Here is a 23,373-nt window from a genome sequence, read left to right as displayed (position 1 = left end):
GTGGATTATTTCCATCTGGATAATATCATGGTAATTAACATAAGGAAATTCAATATTTGTTTGATCTAATTTTTGGCTTTTCCATAATAGAATGAAATTTTAAAGAATATTCTCCTAATATGCTTTCATGTTTTAATTTTAAGGTTTAATTGAAAATTGTCTATATTTTAATTGGTGTGTTATGGAATTATTTCCTAGATATATACCTAAGGAAAAGACATAAGTTTTCAATTGTTTTATAAACCTTAAAATTTCAAAAATTACATATTTAATAATTGAATGGATTTTAATTGGAATCCTATTCCTAGTTTGAATTTTGTCTTTAATATGATGTAGGTGAATTTTATTTCATCTAGATAACATCGGTTTAATTAAAGAAGTGAAAAATTCATTTGGCACTAACATGCTACTTAAATCCTAAATTATTAAAGTGTTAAATGATTAATTGGATTTTAATTGGAATTCAATTCCTAGTTTAATTTGGATTTTATCTTTAATTTTGATGAAGGTGAATTTGTTTCATCTAGATAACATCAAATGTGATTTAAATGTATGAAAATTCATAGAGCATTAATTTTGCTATTAAAATCCTTAATTATTTATTTAAGTTGAATTTTGTCTTTAATTTTGATGAAGGTGAATTTTATTTCATCTAGAAAACATCATTATGAATTAAAGATGTAATAAGATTCTTCTTGTCATGTGATTTTATTTGAAAGCTATGAGAATTTTAATTCTCGAATTTAATTGGTGTGTTTTAAATGGATTTAGTCTTAATTGGATAAATGCAGATTTATATATCCAAGTGGGCATTCTAAATTGAGACTTAGCTAATCTTTTATGATATACACCTAGACATTAATTTTAGGATAAGGATGGATTAATTCTATCTAAGTAAATCCTAATAGTATTAAAAGGTAATTCTAATAATCAAGATATGTTATTTTAACTAATAATGTATGATTGTTTAAGATTGGACTTAATGTCTAGATAATTTTGTTAATGTGAAGATAGAATTTTAATTCTATCTATTTATTTTAGATGCTTAATTAAATGATCAAGTTTCGTCATTATGTTTATGTGAACCTTTTGTAAATGTGTTTACATGTTTTATTGATGAAAGATGGATATTTATTTTGAGTTATGATTTTATTTGCTAAAATCTAGTTTAACTCATGCATCGACTATGTACTTATTGCCTTGCATGCATAGCTAGTACATGTCTAATTATTCTTTGAATGTGGATATCTGCCTTATCTGCTTAAGTGATAATTAAACTATTAAAACCACAAACAAGAAAATATGAAGCGATAATTACAACACGTTTGTATATGGCCTCCATAAAATTGGTCTTAGTGCGAAGTAGTGACCGGCCTGTCTTTACGGGAGGAACATTACCAGTTCGTAAGTTTGGACTTCTCTAGATAAAGGTTATTAAAATCGTAAAATTAGTTTTTCAGTAATATCGCGACTGGTCTTTACCGGAGCAATATTGCTGCGAAATTATAAGGATTGTATTTTAATAATGCTTAGAGGGAGCTATAGGAGGAGGTGCCTGTCCGGTTCGACCTTTCTTTAGAGGAGTTCACGCACAAGTAAAGAATCCTTAGTGCTTAATTTTATGGTTATACGCTTTAGATTGTTAGTCAGCCATGCCATTCTTATGGTCTCTGGACTATCTGTCGACATTGTGGCCAGTAAAAATAATGAATTTCTTGCATGAATATGACACGGCTTCCTAGTAGAAGAACGTTTGTGCTTGATTTTTGTGGATGTAAAATTGATGAATTGTTTTGTGGTTATTTGCAATTCTTTGAAATTTTACATGTTTATATTATTGGTATTTATTCTCAGCTTGAACGAAAGATGTTTACTACTTGGGAAGTTTATAGTGCGATCCTTAAATCGAAGGAATGCGATTCTGATTCTTATTTGGATTGGAAAAGTAGACTTGACGTTGATCAGTTGGCTAGTGATTTGAGGTTGGTCCTCACTAAGGATCGCCCCTCTGCTTATTACATATCAGACAAGGAAAAGGATGCTTGTGATCGATGGGATACCGCGAGCGGTCATGTCAAGAGGTTTTTGTTGGCCTCGGTCGGCAATGCTCTTGGCAAGATTGACAAGCCCGACAGGTCATTGATTGAAGAACCTAAATGGTTTGATGAAATGTCCACCAAGAGTCTCATGAGATCGGTGGTGAACATTTTGAGGAGAACGGTCTTGAAGGAGAACCAAAACATTAACGACTATGTCGTGGAAATGGTTGATGGTTTTGATAGGCTCGAGGAGTTGGGTGGGAAAATAGGCCCAGAAACCCAACAACTCATGATTCTCGACGGACTTCCAAAGAGCTATGAGAAAGTAAAGAAAGAGATAATGGACAAGCTTTGGCCAACATCTCTTCTAGTACTCTCTAGCAAGCTCATTGAGGCACAAGTCCTGATAAGGAAGATGGAGGGTGGGATTGTCAATAACTCCATTGACCTAAGACGCAAGTCTGACATGGCAGAGAGTTCGAGCCAACCCAATGTGATTAGGAGGAAGACATGATCTTGATCTAGCTATGACATTTATGTTTTGAACAATGAAAGTCTTATTTTGCTTTATTTACATTGTTGAATTTTAAGAGTTTTTGATATTGTTTGGTTTTGATATCATATGGATTATTGATGTGGAATTTTATTCCTAGACTATCAATTGTGTTTTTGGATTATCGATGTCATTTTATAATGCTTGCATTATTAGATAAATGAAGTTTTGATTATCCAATTATTTATGACATCACATATAACATGGTTAATATCAAAATATTTACTTGTGATTAAATTTGTTGATTCAATTATTATGAAGGTTTCTTATAGAAATATTGATTATTAAGTTTCTTTAATCCTTAAGTCTTTTGAACCATTATTTTGTTGATGAGTCAATAGAACATTAATGTTCGACATGGATTCAATACAAAATAAAATGATCTTATGATCGCGTTTGTTCAAATAAAGGTGTAAGAAAAATAATCACAATAATTGATTACAAGACAAGTAAATTAAATTCAACTAGAAACAAGATACGTATTTATTATAAATATTAGAAATTCTTGTATAGTAAATATAGTGTGCACATTAAATTTGTTTTAATGTTCCAAGCCAAGAGTTAACTATTTAAATAGTTGATATTTTATTTATTTTGTTGTGAAAGTGATAATTAAAATAGTGGGAGCTTTTCTTAAATGAATGATTAAATTCTAAGTGTTTAATAAGAGCTTCATAGCTCATTTTATTAAACTAGGATGAATTTAACTCTAAGCACTATTTAAATTGTTTTAATAGCCTTAGAGAATATTGAGACTGGTATTTTTCTACTTTTAAAAGTGGGAGCTAAATTTTGTCTCATAGAATATTCATAAATGGAATTAAGGTAATGTTTGATAGAGTTAAAAGGGTTCACACCCTAGAATAAAAGAAGTGATGAATTGCACACTTTCTAAGACTCTAATAACATTAAAAGATATTTCCAAGTTAGCTATTAAAATTAGAATTGCTTTTGGATTTCCAAAGAAAGTATTTCTAAAGATCACAACAAATGGTTAAATAAATGAACTCTTGGAATTTATGACTATAAAACAAAGAATGCAATCATTCGATTTTATTTTGTCATAAGGACTAATTTCCAATTAGTCATTGTGATGAGGTAATTATATTAATACATAAATTTACATCACAAATTATATAGCAAGGATAATACCAAGTTAAGTTGGTATTATATAATTAAAGTTTTGGGAATCATATTCGACATGATTAAAACTTTATATTTACTATAAGTATTCTACTTTAATTAGTAGAAATTCAGAAGGATCAAAATAATGGATTTTGATAGAGGAATATGTATAAGTGCACTTGAGAAAGGCACATAAAATTATTTCACTGGATCAAAGGGCCTAGAAATATTTTGATCAAATAATTGTGCTCCTTAGCAAGAATTAAGGTTATAAATTACAAGTATATTTTCGTTTTATGTACTCTAGCAAACTATGTTGGTAGATTCTTTTAAAGAATTATAGTTTTGAGTACATAGTGGCCAAAGACTGCTTTGAGTATAAGTGGGAGAAAATGTGTGTGAATGTGTAGCACAAGGCCAATAAAGTGGTTGGTATACTCGAAAGCATTCTTTGAGTATAAGTGGGAGATTGTTGGGGTTTATATACTAAAAGATGCTTCGAGCGTACATGCCTTTGTACAGTCAGCTTGTGCATGTATATGAGAAACGCCACGTCCACTTGTTTACCTATTTATGAGAATAAATAATATAATATAATGGTTTATTATTGAAATATGATAAACAAGTCTAAGGCTTTTTACTAAGAAGGTCAAGTAGGGAAATTCGATGAATCTCCTCATGAGTTTTCCAGTAGGGGACTTGGCCAGATCTAGTAAGAAGAAAAACGTATTCACAACCTAGATAGGCTTTGGCTACCTATTGGTACGGTTGCGGTGTTTGTGATAATTCTCTCTTACCTAAGAAGAGATTAGTAACACCGGTGTGGTAAAGCATTGAAAGGATCTAATCCGAAATGTATTCTTTATTGCTATCTACTGAAAGAATATATTTCAGAAAGTTTAGTATTTTCTAGTCTATGATATTAATATCAATATTGTTTATTCAATCAAACGCCACTTTGACTTATCAATATGTGAGAGTTTGTACGTAACTCAAGTTCATGATATCTTGGGTGGTAGTAATTGAATAACATGAAGGTATTGGAATATTATTTCATAGAATTCGCGTGCCCAGTGTGGTATGATTAAATCCCTAAAAGGGTGATCCCCAATGAGGTGTTTGAAAGAGGAATTTATTATTCAGAAATCTGCGCAGTTGGAATTTATTCCACGAATAATAAATAAAGTTTCAAACTAGAAAAACTATTTGGAGAATTAATTTAGTTCTAGTCACATAGCAGACAAAAGAATTAAATTGATGGATCAAGATAATCTTAAACGCGGGAAATATTATAAAATAAAATGGATCCAAGTTATTTGTAATTTGGTGATTTAAGTGGGAGTGCAATATTATTCTTTAGTGGAACAAAATAATATTCCATTGATAATATATTAAATCATGGGTCATTTGATTTAATTAGTAATTTATCTAATGGGTAAGCCCAACATTTAAGTCATTCCATGGATCCCCATCCTAGCCCAACAAGTCCATGCTTATAAATAGTGTAGAGATGGGAAACCCTAGTAAGCACTCCACACATCACAAACCCTAACCCTAGCCGCCATAACCGGCGCTCTCTCTCTCCTCTTGCCTCGGTTTTCGTGCCTTTGCACGAGGGAGATTAGGGTTTTGGTTTTTGTTCTTGTTCTATCCTAATTCATAGGATTAGATCAAGACAATTTCGTGTTTGTGTTGGTTTTCCCTAGATCTTATATCACTTTTATTTGGTTCTTCGAGATCCGCCCACATGGATGGAGAATCAAGGACAAGGGAATAGGTTGGAAGATTCGTGGTCGATAAACCAAGGATCTTCGGGTGGTGTAGCTAGCAACGTCAATCCAATAATGGATTATGAGGTAACAATCGAATCTACATCGAATATGCATGATTATGTGTTTATTTGAGTTATATAAAAGAACCGGTCAATATAGTGGACCGCCAAATGAAACAATTGCGAAGGAAAGATGAAAAAGAATTATCCACATCTATTTACGGGTTAGCAATTTCTTTGAGTATATTTACTTAGAGAGAACTGAATTTTGCGGACAAAATTCTTAAAGGGGGGAAGAATTGTGATATCCCTGACCCAAAACATGCATCATTTTGTATAATTCTATATTTGTATTACTATTTTGGGACAAGTTTATTTTATATTAAGCTTAGTAGTACAAGTTATATAAATATGTTACGCAAAATATAGTATGTATAGATATTACATGTTAGTTTTGGCTAATGAATCACATAGAGTATGTACGCAATCCTCTAATTTCATAGAGTTAATGTGCTTGGTATATAAATATATATAAATATTTCCGTATGTGTAAATGTATAATTGTGTGGATGTAGTTCACTAGAAAATGTATGAATACAGGTAGAATGCATAGAAATATAAAACTAGTGATATACTTTGACAAATGTAAAAGAAAACAAAAGAGGAATTTCATAATGGTGACATGTGGTTACAAACGTGTCTCATAGTTGCCTCCCTAAGTGATTAGTGTATTTCATAAGAAAGTGTGAGATATTAAATATTTTATTATTAAGTTTGTTAGATGGTGAATCAATTTAAATTAGTAGAGTTTCTTCGTAAAAAGAAAAAGGAGGCAGCAGGGAGAAAAGAAAACGAGGGATAAAATATTTTCTCAAGGATCAAGGGCTATAGGTCGAGAAATATGAACAAGAGCTCTACCAGATTATCTATCTTAGCCAGGTGTGTATAAATCACACTTTTAATTTTACATATTTTATGTGATTGATTGATCTGTGTTAAATTGGAGTGAATATTTGAATTATATGATAGGAGACTAAATGGTTATGTGTTATTTGATATTGATGGTGAAATGTGATGTGGATATGTGATTTGTGCAATGGATATGTTTATCTATAGTATTGGAATTAATTGATGGAATGTATGGTTATGTAATTGGTACAATAGATATGTTTGATGTATCATATTGGAATCATTTGAATCATGGGATTAAAGAGGATATGTGACAGTCTTGCTCTGCATCTGATATACAATGGCAAAAGACCTACGGGTCATATACAATGATAATAGACCTACGGTTCAATACAAAGAGCAAAGAGGGACCTTGGTGGAAAGGTCAAATCAAAGAGGGGCCTTCGTGGAAAGGTCAAATAAATATAAGGGACCTACGGGTCGTATACAATGGAAATCCCGGGCAGATACCAGGCTTGATCTGTCATAGAATAATGAAAAGAATGGAGAGGCATATGCATATGAATATGAAATTGTTTACGATATTTATCTGGTGATATATGTTGGTGAAATAATGTGTTTGATATTTGTGTGTGAAATTAAAGGTAAGGTTTATATGCACTGAGTTGTGGCTCATATAAACCACTAATATTTTTCAGGAATAAGATATCAGTGAACCTTTTTGTCAACGTGAGTCATAGGAACTCCATATGTTATCAGGGTCGGCGGCTGACGCGTTTTGGAAACCTTCTCCTCCTCATCATTTTTTGCATGTAGATAAATATATAGTATATAGAGTGGTGAGAGGGTCCCACTACAATTTAGAATGTTTGAAATATGTACTTGAAGCGTGAGTTAATTTATTTAATATATAGAATTTATTTATAGTAAGTGCATACGTCATAAGGGTTGAGGTGTGACAATATTAAAAATCCAATTCTATTTAAGATTCTATCACATGTCACATATGTTAGACACAAAACTTACATTCTCCCACTTGGCGAACATGTGGGACACAAAGTTTTTTATTCTCCCACTTGTCACACGTGACAGAGCCACATTAAAATAGACATAATAAACATAAGGCGTGCATAATATTGTACTTTTATAAATACTTTCATTATTGGCAAACATAAGTATTATATTAGAGAGACTACCAATATCCACTCTAATATAATCTATAAGTGACCCCGCGTTCGTAATTGTCTTATTTCAAGACCTCCTGCATTAATACTAAAAACGTATATATGCATTTCAAATAATAAGTATATGCAGGAAAAGTAGAAACAACTTTATTAAATTCAAAATATCTATAACTTAAGTGTCTAAACCAACATGGAAACATAAAGGTTAGACGTTTCCATACCCAAGACCCATTATGTTAACTTATTCCATAAATGTCTTAGGCGGTAACGCCTTAGTCAATGGATCAGCAACCATAAGATGTATGCTTATATATTATATAGATATTCTTTGTTCCCAAACTCCATCTTTCACGACAAGAAACTTTAATTCCATGTGTTTAGCTCCTTGAATACTTGCCATACTTACAGAAAGATACGATTGCACTATCATCAAAATATAATTTCAACGGCTTGGATATTGAGGAGACAATACCAAGGCCTGAAATAAAATTTTGCAATCATTAATGCTTCAAAGCAAACCATAAATTTAGCTTTAATGGAAATCCAATAATTTCTAGTTGATCAGATTTCCGTAATGTGAGCATAAAATCTTTTGTTCCCTTTAAGTATCTCATTATTATCTTTGCAGTTCTCCAATGTTCAACACCAGGGTTACTTTGGTAACAGCCTAGCATTCCAACTGTAAAGTTGATGTCTGGTCTAGTACAGACTTAAGCACACATCAAACTTCCCACAATAAATGCATAAGGAATATTTTTCATCTTACGTTCTAATTCAGTTTTTGGACATTGATTCAAACTGAATTTGTCACCTTTATGAATTGGAACAACACTTGGAGAACATGCACTCATGCCGTATCTCTCTAAAAGATTCGATCTATGTAGCTTTTATGAGACAATCCAAGAGTCCACGTGATTAATCACAGGATATTTCTATCCTATGACATAGGATGTCTCACACATATCTTTTATGTTGAAATTTTTAGAGAGATAATTTTAGTGTCATGTAGTAATCCAATGTCACTATTAGCAAGCAATATATCATCAACATACAAAACCAAAAATATGAACTTGCTCCCACTAACCTTGAGGTATATACACCGATCAACAGTGTTTTCTTTAAAACCAAAAGCAGTAATAGTGTCATGGAATTTAAAATACCATTGTCGAGAAGCTTGTTTCAGTCCATAAATTGATGTCTTAAGTTTGCAGACTAAAAATTTCATTCCATTTCTTAATGAAGTCTTCAGGTTGTTTCATGTAGACTTCTTCTTACAAATCGTCATTTAGAAAAGTAGTTTTTCACATCCATTTGATGTAGTTCCAAGTCGAAATGGGCTACAAGTTCCAAAATGATTCTAAGTGAGTCCTTCTTCGATACTTGAGAAAGTCTCTTTATAATTAATGCTATCTTTTCTGAGTATAACCTTTGGCAACAAGTCTGGCTTTAAATCGTTAGATTAAACCATTTATGTCGAATTTGGTCTTGAAGACCCAATTACACCCAATACACTTTTGTTTATCGGGTAATTCGACAAGGTCCCAGACTTTAATCCATAGATTTTAACTCTTCTATCGTGCACCAATCCATTTATTAGAATTATTACACTTAATGGCTAGTGAATATGAAACTGGATCGTTATGTATTCCTATATTACATTCGGATTCTTGGAGATATTAGCCACAGTCATCAGAAATACCCAACCTTCAATTTTGTAGAAAAGCCTTAATGGCACTTCTGTAGATGTTTTTTTTCCACACCCATGTTCAATGACTTTGGCATCATCATTAAGTGGTTGGTCATTCAAATATTGTTAGGCTGTTCAACAATATTTGGCACACTTAATTCTTGAGGAAATGAGGGAAGAAGGTTATACCCTTATTTCATTAATGACCGCATTATGAGTGTTAAAACTCCCACTGATCTCACCATTCTCAAAGAATCATATATTTCCAGTTTCCACAATTCTCATGATATCATTAGGACAATAAAACCTATACCCTTTGGATTTTTCTGGTAACCCATAAAATAACCAATAATTGTCTAAAATCCATTTTTTCTTTTCTTGCGAAGAGTATACTCTAGTTTCCGCTGAACAGCCCCAAACATGAAGGTGTTGCAAACTGGGTTTTCTACCTGTCCAAAGTTCATAATAGAGTCTTTGGTACAACCTTACTAGAAACCCGGTTTAATACATAAATAGCGGTTCTAAGAGCATAAATTCACAACGTTATGGGTAAGGTAGAATTATCATACTTCTAACCATTTCCATGAGAGTTCGGTTTCGTCTCTCAGCAACATCATTCTGCTGAGACGTACTTGGCATAGCATAAATGACATGCTTTTCTAAATATTTGGCAAAAGGTCCATGTAATTGACTTATTTTAGTGGTACGACCATAAAATTCACCACATCTATCAGATCGAATAATTTTCACCTTTCTATTTAATTGCCTTTCAACCTCAGTCATAAAATGTTCAACTGTGCCTTAGATTTTTCTTGCAATAAATAAATCCATAACGCGAAAAAATCGTCAATAAAGGTGAAAAAATATTTTTCTCCACCAAAAGTCGAGACATCAAAAGGTCCGCAAATATCTGTATGTATAGTTTTAAGAAGCTCATTTCTTCTTGTGGCATTTTTAGTATTGTGTTTGGTTTGTTTATATTTAATACAATCCACACAAACGGTAATGCTTGTAAAGTCTAAATTGGAATGAATATTATCCTTTATAAGCCTCTTAATTCTTTCACTAGAAATATGATCCAGTTCCTTTATGCCATAAGAATGATAAATTCGAATGAATATTATCCTTTAGACGCTCCTTCGGTTGCAATGTGAGCATGAGATGCACCCATCCCATACTTCTTCATCTTATGCTCCTCTTAGACCAATACGTTTCCCAATTCTTTAAGAATACGTTTCCCAATTCTTTAAGAGTCTACTAATCTTTTATAGTGAATCAATTTGGAATGGTCCATATTAAGGAGGTAAGGAAGTTAGGGTGAATTGGACAAGGAAATCCCCATCCACCTATAATCCTAATTTCAGCTTAGAAGAGATATTATTTATGCCCATCACATGCTCGTACATAGTCCGAGAACCATTATATTGCATGCAATCCTCAACATTCTGCAAACATTCTTTTGCAATGTCAATCATTGAGAAACTTTATCTACAACGACCATTCTAATGAACTATAAACTTAGTCCTATTAGATTTTTCCCAAGCATTATGGACAATCAGCCAAACTACTTTGATCATAAAATCATTGACTTATCATTCAACAGTGTTAAGTCCAAGTCCATTACATCAAGAGTGAACTCAAGTTTCTCTTTCCATTCAGAGAAGTTAGTTCCATTAAGTGCGGGAAAGTTTGAGATAAACATACTATTAAAAAAATATGTTTTTACATTATGGGAGCAATTAAAAGATGAATGCTCACATATAAAAGCTTTGAACAAAAACACGAACATTAATTTGAAAACCCATATCATGAGGCAATTATGAAAACTCCTTTGAGTAGTCTTCATATAATAATAAAATCATGCTTTTAATATCCATATCTTAGTTCAATAATTGAGTAATAATAAATTGGCGTTACCTTTGGGTAATCGACACCAATTTATATTATTAACTCCATTAGTGTTCATTATGTCGCAAAGACTATTTCCTTTAGATAATGAATAGCCACAACAAGCATGATGATTAATTGCATAAATAGATTTTCATATCAACTTGATTATAAACTCTTCTTATTTTACCTCACTTTGGTGATCGTAAAATAAACATAATATAATCAAGAAAGCATAGTGATTAATTGTTTAAGCATATTTTCTTTTAATTTGATTATAAACTTTTATTATTTTACCTCACTTTGGTGATTGCAAAATAAACATAATATAATCAAGAACATATAGAGATTAATTGCTTAAACAAATTTTCATATGAGTTTGATTATAGACTCCCTATTTTGCCTCACTTTGATGATTGCAAAATAAACATAATATAATCAATAATACATTAATTTCTATATAGTTAAAATTTGAGAGAAAACATACACAAATTTCTGAAAGGCATCAGATAACAATCATTTATGTACACTACATCATGCGAATATATTTTAAAGTATAATCACACAAAATAAATAACCTTTAATTGATAAAGTGATTAAGAATATAAGTCCAGTCAAAATTATGTGAACAAAATCAAATATTCATGCTGAAACAAATTTTCTATGAAAACAGCCGAACAATACACAATTCATAAATCATGGTATAAAATTAAATATTCAGGCAGAAACAATTTTCTAACATAACATCCCATCAGTACATAATTGTGCAATTTGATAAGCGTGTAGTCATATGATTCATTAAATTTGCGTACGTAATAAACTAAGGCCATACTTGATATGATGGAATGGAATGAGGAGGGAATGGAATGGAATGGAGATGGGAATAGAATGAAGGTGGGAATGGAATGACAATTCCATTCCATTCTTGTGCTTGGTGAATGTAAGGTTTACAAATGGAATGGAATTGTTATTCCTTGACTGATTTCATTCCTATGCTTGGTAACTACAAAATAATATATGAATGGAATGTAATGAAATATGAATAATTAATATGTTGATTCTATAAAAAAATATTTATTCAAAAATATTTTTGTCAATATTTTGGATCATATAAATTTATACGATACACGTAAATGAGTGTGTGCATATGTGGTGTATGTATATGTTGATGTGTGTGTGTGTGTATATGTGGTGGTGTGTGCGTATTTGTTGCTGTGTATGTGTTGTTGTGTGTGCTGTGTGATGTGTGTGTTGCTGCGTGTGTGTGTTGTGTGTGTGTGTGTGTGTTGTTGTGTGTTGCTGTGTGTGTGTGTGTGTGTGTTGTTGTGTGTTGCTGTGTGTGTGTGTTGTGTGTTAGTTGTTGTGTGTGTGTTGTGTGTGAGTTGTTGTGTGTGTGTGTGTTTTGCTCTGTGTGTGTGTGTTGTGTGTGCTGTGTGAGTTGTTGTGTGTGTTTTGCTGTGTGTGTGTGTATTTTGCTGTGTGTGTTGTGTGTGTGTGTTTTTTCAATTATTAAAAATTTTAAAATTTTAATTTATGCTAAAATTGAGATGATATTAAATTTAAATATAATATTAATAATATTTATATAATTTTGTTAAATTTTAAAATAAGAAGAAAGGAAAATGAAATGGAATGGAATGACCATTCCTTAGCTAAATGGATGGAATGAGTATTCCCATGTGGAATGGAATGGTGATTCCTAAAGAAAAAATTTACCAAGCAAAGGAATGGAATGGAGGTAGGAATGTCATTCCATTCCCCCATTCCATTCCATCATACCAAGCATGGCCTAATTGAATCAACCAATTTGAATTACTATTCCGTAAATTTCTTGACGAAAGAAAAATACCGAAAGCCGTAAACTGAGAACCAAATATACACAAACATGATTCTCAAGTTAATCAATAATTTATTCAAATTAAAATTCAAACATTATGGTTTTTCAATAATACGAAAATACATGAGTTTTCAACCATGCTCTGATACCACATGTTGGACATTATTTATCATCATATATTCAAGAATACATAATTGAATATAAATAAAGCAAGATCTTCGAACATCATGTATTTCACGTAGTAACCATAAACATAATGGATCGAAAACTTACCTTTATGATCCATAGCGGAAGCGATTGGGGAAGACGGAAAACTTCCTCGGACTTTCTTTGGTGTAGTAGCGCAACTCCAACTCCAAGGATTTGTTCTCTCTCTTTCCCTCGTTTATGTGTTCTCTGTAATGTGTGTGATTTGATGGAATCACCACACTTATATATATAGGCAGAGAGAGGACAAACCCTAATTATCAAACGTTAAAGCGCTTTCCATCAAAGTGGCTATTTAATTAGGATGTTTCTTTTTTACCAAGTAATACCAAAATCAAATTAAATAATTGATCATAACAATTTGATTTGATTTTTGTAGTCCATAATATATCAAACCATAAATATATATATATGCGTCATTTATAATCAAAGGAATCAAATAATCCTTCACTTAATGACTAAATCAAATACATATACATATATTATAATTATGTTAATATATTCTCCTTTTCCTTATTAGTATAGGAACATATATTTAGTCAAACTTAATGACTAATTTAGGGAATATATTATGCCTAATTGAATGATTATAATTTAGGAAAACGTCTCATTATATTAATAGCTATTGATAGCTAATTAATTAGGGAAAAATGTGTCTTATACCAAGTTAACGTAGTATATTAAAAATCCAATTCTATTTAAGATTTTATCACATGTCACATATGTGAGACACAAAACTTACAGGGTGCGCCCGACGACGACCAACGATCAGTCGTCCCGATCTCGAGCCCGATCGATTGGGCATCCACTGCAGCCCCGCGCCCGAGCCCGATCTATGCATTTTTTGCATTTTTTTCAATTCTTGAAACCCTAATTAAAACCAATACAAAATTATGGCCTAAAACAGAAACATGTCACAGCGAGACCCCCCGTTCGGCTAGCGGCAAACTATACGGATTCAAGACATACTAATAGTAGTTTTTTTTAGCTAAGTATGATGTATTTTTTTTTTTAATTAAGTAATGTACGTTGATTTCCTCTTTGCAGCCCTGGAACATTTTGGAAACTACTGAAATTATCCTCCCCTTTTCATTTCCTCCGTACAAAGCCACATTGAACACAATAAGAATTATACATAGCCACTGCTTTATGAGTAACGCAGGAAATGAAAGGGGAGGATAATTTCAGTAGTTTCCAAAATGTTCTAGGGCTGCAAAGAGGAAATCAACATGTAAAAAAAAAAAATCAAACTTGAGAGTAAAAATGTCAGATTATAATACATGTCAACACATCCATCAATGTATCAAACATCTGTTTTTAAGTGTGGCCCATATACTGCTAACCATCAAACATAAGATGATGGGAACTCAATAATCATATTCTCAATCAAACCGTTGACCATTTTCTAATGGGCTTTTTCATGTCATTGTTATCAAACAAACCCGATATACTCCATCCATCCCATAAAAATATGTACAATTGAAATGACACGAGAATTAATACTCAATTGGTAAAGTAAGAGAAATGAGGAGAATGGTAGTGAAAGTAGTGTTAGTGGATAATGAGACTCACTAGGGCTGGCAAATATTGGCACGACACGATAACCCGACACGAAATTAATGGATTTGGGTCAAAGCTTATTGAGTTCGTTTCCTTATCGGGTCGACCCGTTAAGAACACAATTTTTTTTTTATCATGTTCGTGTTACTCGTTAAGTAATAATATTATATTATTATTAATTTTTAATATTTTAAAAATGATACTCCCTCCGTCCACCATTAGGAGTCCCATTCATGGGCGGCACGAGTTTTAAGAAATGTTAAGAAAAGTGGATGGAAAAAAGTTAGTGGAATAAGAGCCTCACTTGTATATATTAGTTTTAAATGAAATGTGAGTGGAATGAGTTAGTGGATGGTGGGACCCTATTATCATTTATAGTAAAAGTGAACCCGGACTCTTATTCACGGACGGACTAAAATGGAAAAACGGGACTCTTATTCGCGGACGGAGGGAGTATATTTTTTTATTAGATGTTATTGCTATGAATCTATTGGTGTTATTGTTCACCAAATTAGATTGTGTAATCAAATTTTAAATTTTTAAGTAGAATTTTAATGATCTGATTCAATGTTTTGTAACTTTTGTTAATCAAGAGCAGTTGTTGTCAGATTCTTGCTGTGTTATCGGGTTCTACCCATGTTATCAGGTCGTGTTGTTAGAGTCGTGTCATGTACATGTTATCGTGTCGTGTTGACCCAAGGTAGTTCGTGTCGTTAAAAGATTTGTGTCGGGTTCGTTCCGTGTTCGGGTTTGATGGTAGCAGATCGGATTCGTGTTCGGGTGAAAGAAGAGAAAAATCTAATAAATTCTTTTTCTTAAAAATTCAAATTCCTTGATCTCATATTCTGAAAAGTCATCGAATTTAATCCCGAATTTCGAAACCAAATTCTGAAATTTCTCTTATTTATCCCGCTCTAAATTAAAATTTCTAGATACTTGAGTGTATGTAATACTACCAGTTAAGTTACATTAAACAAGTAGTTGAATTGAGTTGGCCAATATTTTGTAGTATTGGTGAAAATGAATATATCTTACTGAACCATGCCATCCTGAAACTGATGAAAATGAGACGGCGACGTCTGCAACTGAGCTCTAAGCTCTCTCCATTCATCTCTAAACAAGTTGTAGCTCGAATTTTTTAGCAAAACATCCACAGAAACCTCCATCCTCTCCACCATCCCCCTCGCGTACCTCTCAAACTTGTCGATCTTATCCAACAACATCCCCCGCCTGCCTGCATCCCTCTCCCCAACGACGTCGTATATCAAGCATATGGCCTCCTCCACCCTCGCCCAGAAGCACGAGTCCTGTGTCAGATACGCGTACTTGCTTCTTGTGGTTGTCGTCGTTGTTGTTGTTGTTTCTTCTTTATCGCCCCACCACTTGTCGAATATCTTGAATCTCTTCTGCCTCCCGTGCTCCACGTAGTGCCCCTTCTCCCTGTGCTTCCCCGTCCTGTAATACTCCGCGATCTCCAGGGGCTCGACGAGGAGCTTGTAGAAGTTGGAGGCGTTGACGTACTTGGGGAGCTTGTGGAAGTCGCGGGTGAGCTGGTTGCTCTCCATCTGCTCGATCAGCTGGTCCCAGAAGCGCCCGAGGCGCAGCCGGTTCATGTTCACTTTGAATTCTCTTCTGGAAGCGCCTCGTGTCTTGAAAGAGTCGTAGTATCCTAACTGGTCGTCGCAGATTTTCTTGTACCACTCGAGCTCCGCTCTGAAGGGGTTGATCTTAGCTAGTGAAACCGCCATCTTCGCGTTGTTCAGGCTTCGCGGCCATCCCAGCCGTCTTGCAGTTGCCAGCCACGTCGTTGCTGCCCTGTAGGTTGGTTCCTGTGATAATTTGTAAACGTCGAAGGTTTTAGTGCAAAATTGGTGAAGTAGTAGTCAAATAAAAAACATAAAATGATTCAAGCATTAATAGTTGATAATTGAAGATTGAAGTGAACTAATTTTGAAGGATAATTTTTGTATTATGTACTAAGAGATGCGAGGTGGTCTCTTCACAAGATGTATTTTTGTAATTTTGTGAAATAAATTACTCCCTCCGTCCTCCATTAAGAGTCACATTTTTCTATTTCGGTTCATCCCCAATTAAGAGTCACACTTCATTTTTACCATAAATGGTAAGTAGGTCCCACATTCCACTAACTCAATTCACTCACATTTTATTATAAAACCAATATAAAAAAATGGATCCCACATTCCACTAACTTTTTCAACCAATTTTCTTTACATTTCTTAAAACCCGTGCCCGGTCAAAGAGTGATTCCTAATAGGGGACGGAGGGAGTATGATTTTTAAAAATATGTTGTTTGAATTAGTAAAGTTTGATACTGTAGAATTTATCTTTTACGCGTGCTGATCCCTGCAGGTAATATTTTTCTTATATTCATCTCTATATATTAAGAAAACAGTATACAAATTGAACTTCAATAGTAGAGTAGTAGTATTACTTAATTTTTTTTAAGTCGAGTTTGATAAATATGAGATGCAAATGTCGATTATTGGCACAGAGAGAAAAACAAAGTTTTTTCAATTTTATTTTTTCTTACTGAAAAGTAGTACGGAGTATATGTTTCTTTTCTATTCAATCATAAATTTCGTAACACTTGTTACATTGAGTACTAACCTGATGTGAAGATATGCCTAATGTTTGCAATGCAAAGGCGATCCCTGCTTCGCTGTTGGAGCCACAGTGAGTTGTGGCGCTCGAGCATCTCATCTTCAAGTATTGATAAGACAACATCCCGACATAATCCTCGTACTTGCGATGATCTTCCACGCCCGAAGCAGGCGAAGACGTGGTGGCCGCCATTGTCGAATAGAGAAATCTAGTGATAGTCGTTGCATTGTCCAAGCACACTGCTCCTTTGTCACTACAAAACATGTAGTTTCCAAAAGGACTATAACTAGAACATCTCTCTTGATCTTGATCTTGATCATTATCTAGTCTTAATCGAGTTTTCTCCCCATCGGCTAACTTGATCATGGAGACTAGCCTCGGAACTAGGTCGTGTGGTGCCACGACGTGGCAAAAATTGCCATCCCATCGTTCTTGGATGATGGCTTGAGAGAATGGGCCATTGCCGAGCATAGGGGAGCCGAAGGTGATGCAGAATACGGATATGGGATGCGCCAGGGAGGCGGTTCGGATGTGGGTGAGGAGCCAAAGGGCCGAGAGAGAAGCGATAGGGCCACCGAGGGAGTGACCACCAAACACCACTGATTTGCTTTGCTTCAACACTTCCAACATCTGCATTACATACATTCATCGTATTATAATTTTCACTGTGATCATGTTGACATTTTTAATATACTATATTGACGAGTTAGCAACTTAAGAAAGTTAGCAACGGATCACACATTTGCATACTTATTATATAAATTAAAAATCAATATATAGCTAATAAATCTTGGTTCATAGATGATAAAGATTAGTTTTCAATAAAAATGATTCTTTATGTGTACATTTAATAATGTTTTTACATAAATATTTTATGTATACGGTACTTAAAATCGTGCTCAAACCTAACAAAGATTGGAAGATTGGTTTGCAGATAAATCAAACACGATACATAAGACCTAGTTTGACATTTTTGGGTTAAAAAAGTGAGTATTTCATTTAAAAAAAAAAACTAGTAATCAAAATGGATAATATCCTACAAAAAATTTAGGCCACCCAAATCTTCAATCACAAATTCATAATTGCTAAAATTGATCATGGATATGTTCCTGAAAACTTTTTGATCCATTAAGTAAAATAGTTTCTAGACTTAAATAATATGTTAGTTAATATTTAAAGGTTCCTAAACAAAATTAGCTATCAACAATATTTTTTACCAAATTAATAACGTAATTATATTTAATTTAATAGGAGAAGAATATCCTTTCATATATTTTACTACATATAATGTTTAAATAAGTAATTAAATGTATTTTTCCTATTCATTTCAGCCCCCTCGATCACTATACAATCGCCGCTAATAAAATGGGACACGATAAACATGAAAGCTAATGTTGAAATGCGACCTAACATAAATGTTGAAATGTCTTTCCGAGATGAGCGGAAAGTTATACTCCATGTAGTAGCATCCTATTGTATCAAAATTGACTGAATTTTCTTACACATATTTTAAACATTTTCTTATAGTATTACCCAAAATACTAATGCCCCTAAAAAATAAAAGATTTAATTTGAGGATGATAAAAATATTTTTAATACCAAATTAATAAAATATAATATTTTATTATGTAAAAAGAACTACTCCAGTAAGTTAGTAACAATGTAACAAGTGTTACGAAATTTCATGTAAAAATAAACTAATTTTAATAAAAAAAATGAAAATACTAAAATAAAACTATATTTTATATGAACTCAATTCACTTTCACGTCACACCACGAAGACTCTATTCTCCATAGAGAGCAATACGCTGAGTGGTTCTATGGTGGAAGACTCACTTCGAAAATCAACCACTAATTATGTGAAATTCAATTGTGTCAATCTTTTTATTCATGGTTAGCTTACCTGTTTTAAAGAGTTTATAACCTTAGATAATTTATAAAGTAAGAAATTTTAAACTTCAACAATTTATGAAATTATAAATTGTCAAAATATTTAGAGGAACTTATAAGCTAAAAGCGATTTACGCATTAAGGATCATAGCATGATTTATTGAAAATTATTATCATAGCTTAGTACTCCCCCGTGTCAAGCTAGTTAAGTTATACTCCCTCCGTCCACGAAAATTAGATCACTTTGTGTATGTCACAGGTTTTAATGTAGAATTGGTAAAGTAAGAGAGAGAGAGAGAAAAACTAGGTAAAGTAAGAGAGATAAGGAAGGAAAAGTGAGTAAAGTATGAGAGGGAATAAAAAGTGGAAAAAGTAGGAGAGATAAACTTTCCATTTTAAGAAAGTGATCTATTTTTTGTATACGTCCCAAAATGGCAAAAGTGATCTATTATTTGTGGACGGAGGGAGTACTAACTTTTGGGTTATCCCAAGCTAGTTGAGTTATTTCTTTAGTTTTTTTGCAAAATCTTCATTCTTTTTCATAATTTATTCTCTTTTCATCTCTTTTACTTTATTATCTCTACTTTAACCTTTAACACATCAATTTCTTAAATCTCGTACCCAAAGAAATTCCCCAATTATCTTGAGACGGATGGGGTAATACTTGTAAGAGTTTAGTTTGAAAGATACTCCATCCATTCCCTCGTAGTTGAGACAAAACTTTTGGACACAGAGTTTAAGGAAATGATATTGAGTGTGTTAAATAAATAGATAAAAAAAATAAGAGAGAGAAAAGGTAGAGATAATAAAGTAGAAAGTGAATAAAGAAGAGAAAATAAAGTAAGAGAAAGTAAATTAAGAAAGAAAAAAAAAGTTACTTTATATGAAAATGACTCAAGTATGAGGGAACTTTCCAAAATAGAAAAATGACTCAATTATTAGAAAACGGAGAGAGAGTAGCTCGTAATGGCTTATAAGCTACTAAACAATTTATAAGTTCCACTTATTAATATTTCAGAAACCTGCTTTCCAAAATAAAATATAATTAAGGTCTCTACTTTTAATCTTTAACACAAGTAAGAAAAACACATTCATATTCTCTCCGTACTAAAATATATAATTAAGGTCTGCGAATTTAATCCTATATCTAAAAAAAATGAATAAATTTAAGGAAACACTAACCTTTTGATTAAAATCAGGGCGGACATAAAAGGAGAGGAAAAGTTGGAGCAGGGCTGCATCAACCATGATTTTCCCTTTGCCTTCCAAACAACGACTAAACGGGCCGAAAACATTCTGATCCAACTCCACCATATCTTGGGACCGCGCCACCGCTTGCACGCCCGAAAACGCCACGTACGACACCCTCCCCACTGCTTTTATAGCAAAGCTCTCGGCGTTCGCACGGCAGCACAGGCGCCATGTCTCCTCCACGAGTGGGATCGAGGCTAGAAACGCGCCCAGCATCTCACACGATTCGAACCTGCACCCACATCGACTCTATATCATTATTTGGTCACAAGAATAAAAAAAATTATCCAAAAAGTCAAAATTAGAAATTAAAGAATTACTGAGAAGTTTCGGGTGCCATTGAATTTTGAAGGCTTGTTTAATTCGGGAGACTAGTTTTGAATCGATTCAAATGGATGTTTTTCAAAGTGGGTTGGCTTGCACCTGTCGCTTTCTTCATTCTTTATATTTATAGAATGATAAATGATAAATATGTTTGGCTAGCTAGGACAATGACTTCTATTTTATGTTGTCTGTATCTACCTACTGTATTGTGTGCGTGATAAATCATCCAACTAGATACTACTAATTTCACCATCACATAGTTTACTTGTTTTCTGAATATATGATCAAAAACTCTCACATCCACTACCATTCATGATCAAAAACGAATTAATAAAGATTGTTTATAATTAAATTTAGGTACTTAGTTCGATTTGATTTGGTTTGGTTTGAACCGAAATGCTCACCCCTAAAATAAAGATGACGTAATAACAATATTAAACATGTTTTTTGGTAGTATATACAAAACCCTAAACCCTAAAGCTCATTACTACTCTCCCGTTATCGAAAAGTTGTCATTTATTTTTATTTTTGCCCATCCTAAAAAATTTATTATCTTTTACTTTTACTATTTTTTGATAGAGTAAATGTCAAAATTGGTCCTGAACATATGCTCATTTTATCATTTTGGTCTTAAACTTTATCTTTTGGATTTTTTGGTCCTGAACATATAGAAATTTGATCATTTTGGTCCTCCTTCAAGTTTTCCGTTAATATTTAACCGTCTACCATTTTAATCACAATTTTGACCAATTTAAGCAATTTTTATTTATTTAATAACTCTTAATCACAACTTTAATTATTTTATGGATATATATCATTTACAATAAAAAATAAGAGTTTAAAAAAGAAAATCAGTTTAGGAAATCTGAACAAGTCCATCGGATTAACAGCAAAAATATGTAAACCAGAAATCATCAACAATGTCGCTCGATCCATCCATATTCAAAACCACAGTCCCTTCCTGCTACATCACCTTCACACTCCCCCTCCCCCATCTCCTCCTCCGCGCCGCCATCCTCGATTCCCCCTCCCCCTCCCCCTCCCCCTCCACCTCCTAACCCTCCGCGAATCCCACAAGGCCGCGAATCCGATTGGATTTTCTCCACCTTCTCCGGCCACCTCCAGCTCCTCCTCTCCTCCCCCTCCCCCACCCCCTCCCTCTCTCCCGCCTAATCCTCCTCGGAAATCCCCCATCTTCCCCCATTCCCACCTCCTTCAATTCCACCTCTCCGCCCCCGCCACCGCCGCAGAATCTCCTCCCTTGCTATTAGGGCTTTCCCCCAAATCCGAATTTCTAGGTCACAGTGAAATCTCAGAAGTGCCCTTTCTGGTTAACGAGGATGAGGTGGTTAAAAATTCAATCTTGGAAATCTGCAATGGGCCCTGTGTAGGTGAATTTCTCATTGAGAATGTTGAATTGAAGTTTGCTGACGGGGTTACAGAGTTTAGGAGAAGGTTGAGGTTTAAGAGAATGCCTAATTTTGTCCAATCCCAAATGAGAATTCGTCCTAAAAAAGATTCAATCTTGGATAGTTTAGATGATTTGGAGTTTGAATTGGAAAAAGGGTGTTTTGGTTCTGCAGATTTTTTTTCAAAAGTTCTGCAGATTTCCTAAACTGATTTTTTTTAAAACTCTTATTTTTTATTGTAAATAACATATATTCTTAAAATAATTAAAGTTATGATTAAGAGTTATTAAATAAATAAAAATTGTTTAAATTGGTCAAAATTGTGATTAAAATGGTTGACCGTTAAATATTAACGAAAAACTTGACGGAGGACCAAAATGATCAAATTTCCATATGTTCAGAAAAAAAAATTCAAAAGATAAATTTTAGGATCAAAATGATAAAATGGGCATATGTTCAGGACCAATTTTGGCCTTTACTCTTTTTAATAATGAACCCCACATTTTCACTAACTCATTCCACTCACATTTTATTATAAAAGTAATGTATAAAAATAAGATTCACATTCCACTTAACTTTTTCAACACAGTTTCTATTAAATTTCTTAAACCCGTATCGGGTAAAATGGTGGGACCAGGGATGTATTCAGTAGGGAAAGGAAAATTAAATCAAAATATAACAATAAAAAAAATCGCCTCTATCATTGAACATTATCAAAATTTTTGTTCCTCCCATCACTGTTATATTTTCCCCATTGGTATAATAGTACTTTGGAAGAACACTTTACTGTGCATTATCTAAACCCAAGTAAGATAATTATCTCAAATATTCGAGTTTCATAGTTGTTTGGTTGGTAGAGGGGTGGGAGTGATACGTTACCCTCCGAGACGAGCGACCTAGATGAACCTACAGAGGGTAATGAGACTGTGCAGGAAGTCGAGCCTTTGTTCGAGCCTATATATAGAGAGAGAAGTCGACATCGACCACGAAGATCAATAAGCAGCGGCCGCAGTGGAGCGAAAAGAGGAGGCTAGGAGATTTTGTTTCGCGTTAATTAGTCATTATTTAAGATTTCCTTAATTTCCTTTTTGAACAATATTTAAATTAATGCATTAATC

General features: G+C 33.4%; 2 protein-coding genes across 2 annotated transcripts; one reads left to right on the top strand and one right to left on the bottom strand.

Annotated features, from left to right (window-relative positions):
• Positions 1 to 1,866: 1,866 nt before the first annotated feature.
• On the top strand, positions 1,867 to 2,553 carry LOC148926278 (uncharacterized). Its single transcript, XM_089059060.1, has one exon. It carries the CDS (start codon positions 1,867 to 1,869, stop codon positions 2,551 to 2,553), a length of 687 nt encoding a protein of 228 aa, XP_088915186.1.
• Positions 2,554 to 15,632: 13,079 nt separating this feature from the next.
• On the bottom strand, positions 15,633 to 20,975 carry LOC125187204 (lipase-like PAD4). Its single transcript, XM_048083749.2, has 4 exons — positions 20,843 to 20,975; positions 20,454 to 20,754; positions 17,388 to 18,011; positions 15,633 to 16,588 (listed from the first exon to the last, which is right to left on the bottom strand). The coding sequence occupies exons 1-4, from the start codon at positions 20,860 to 20,862 to the stop codon at positions 15,791 to 15,793; spliced, it is 1,743 nt and encodes a 580-aa protein (XP_047939706.1). The 5' UTR covers positions 20,863 to 20,975; the 3' UTR covers positions 15,633 to 15,790.
• Between the last annotated feature and the right edge of the window lie 2,398 nt (positions 20,976 to 23,373).

The sequence above is a fragment of the Salvia hispanica genome, chromosome 5 (assembly GCF_029641045.1).
Source record: "Salvia hispanica isolate PSC_SH4W2 chromosome 5, Shi_PSC_v1, whole genome shotgun sequence".
Lineage (NCBI taxonomy): Eukaryota > Viridiplantae > Streptophyta > Magnoliopsida > Lamiales > Lamiaceae > Salvia > Salvia hispanica.
Note: the sequence above shows the minus strand (reverse complement) of the source record. Positions and strands in the feature narration are given on the sequence as shown.

Excerpts from the sequence above, each read along its gene's own strand:
- LOC125187204 (XM_048083749.2), bottom strand. The coding sequence starts at position 20,862 with ATGGCACCCGAAACTTCTCA. Across the intron at positions 18,012-20,453 it reads GCCCTGATTTTAATCAAAAG|ATGTTGGAAGTGTTGAAGCA; the intron begins GTTAGTGTTTCC and ends TATGTAATGCAG. Across the intron at positions 16,589-17,387 it reads TAGGCATATCTTCACATCAG|GAACCAACCTACAGGGCAGC; the intron begins GTTAGTACTCAA and ends AAATTATCACAG.
- LOC148926278 (XM_089059060.1), top strand. The coding sequence starts at position 1,867 with ATGTTTACTACTTGGGAAGTTTATAGTGCGATCCTTAAATCGAAGGAA.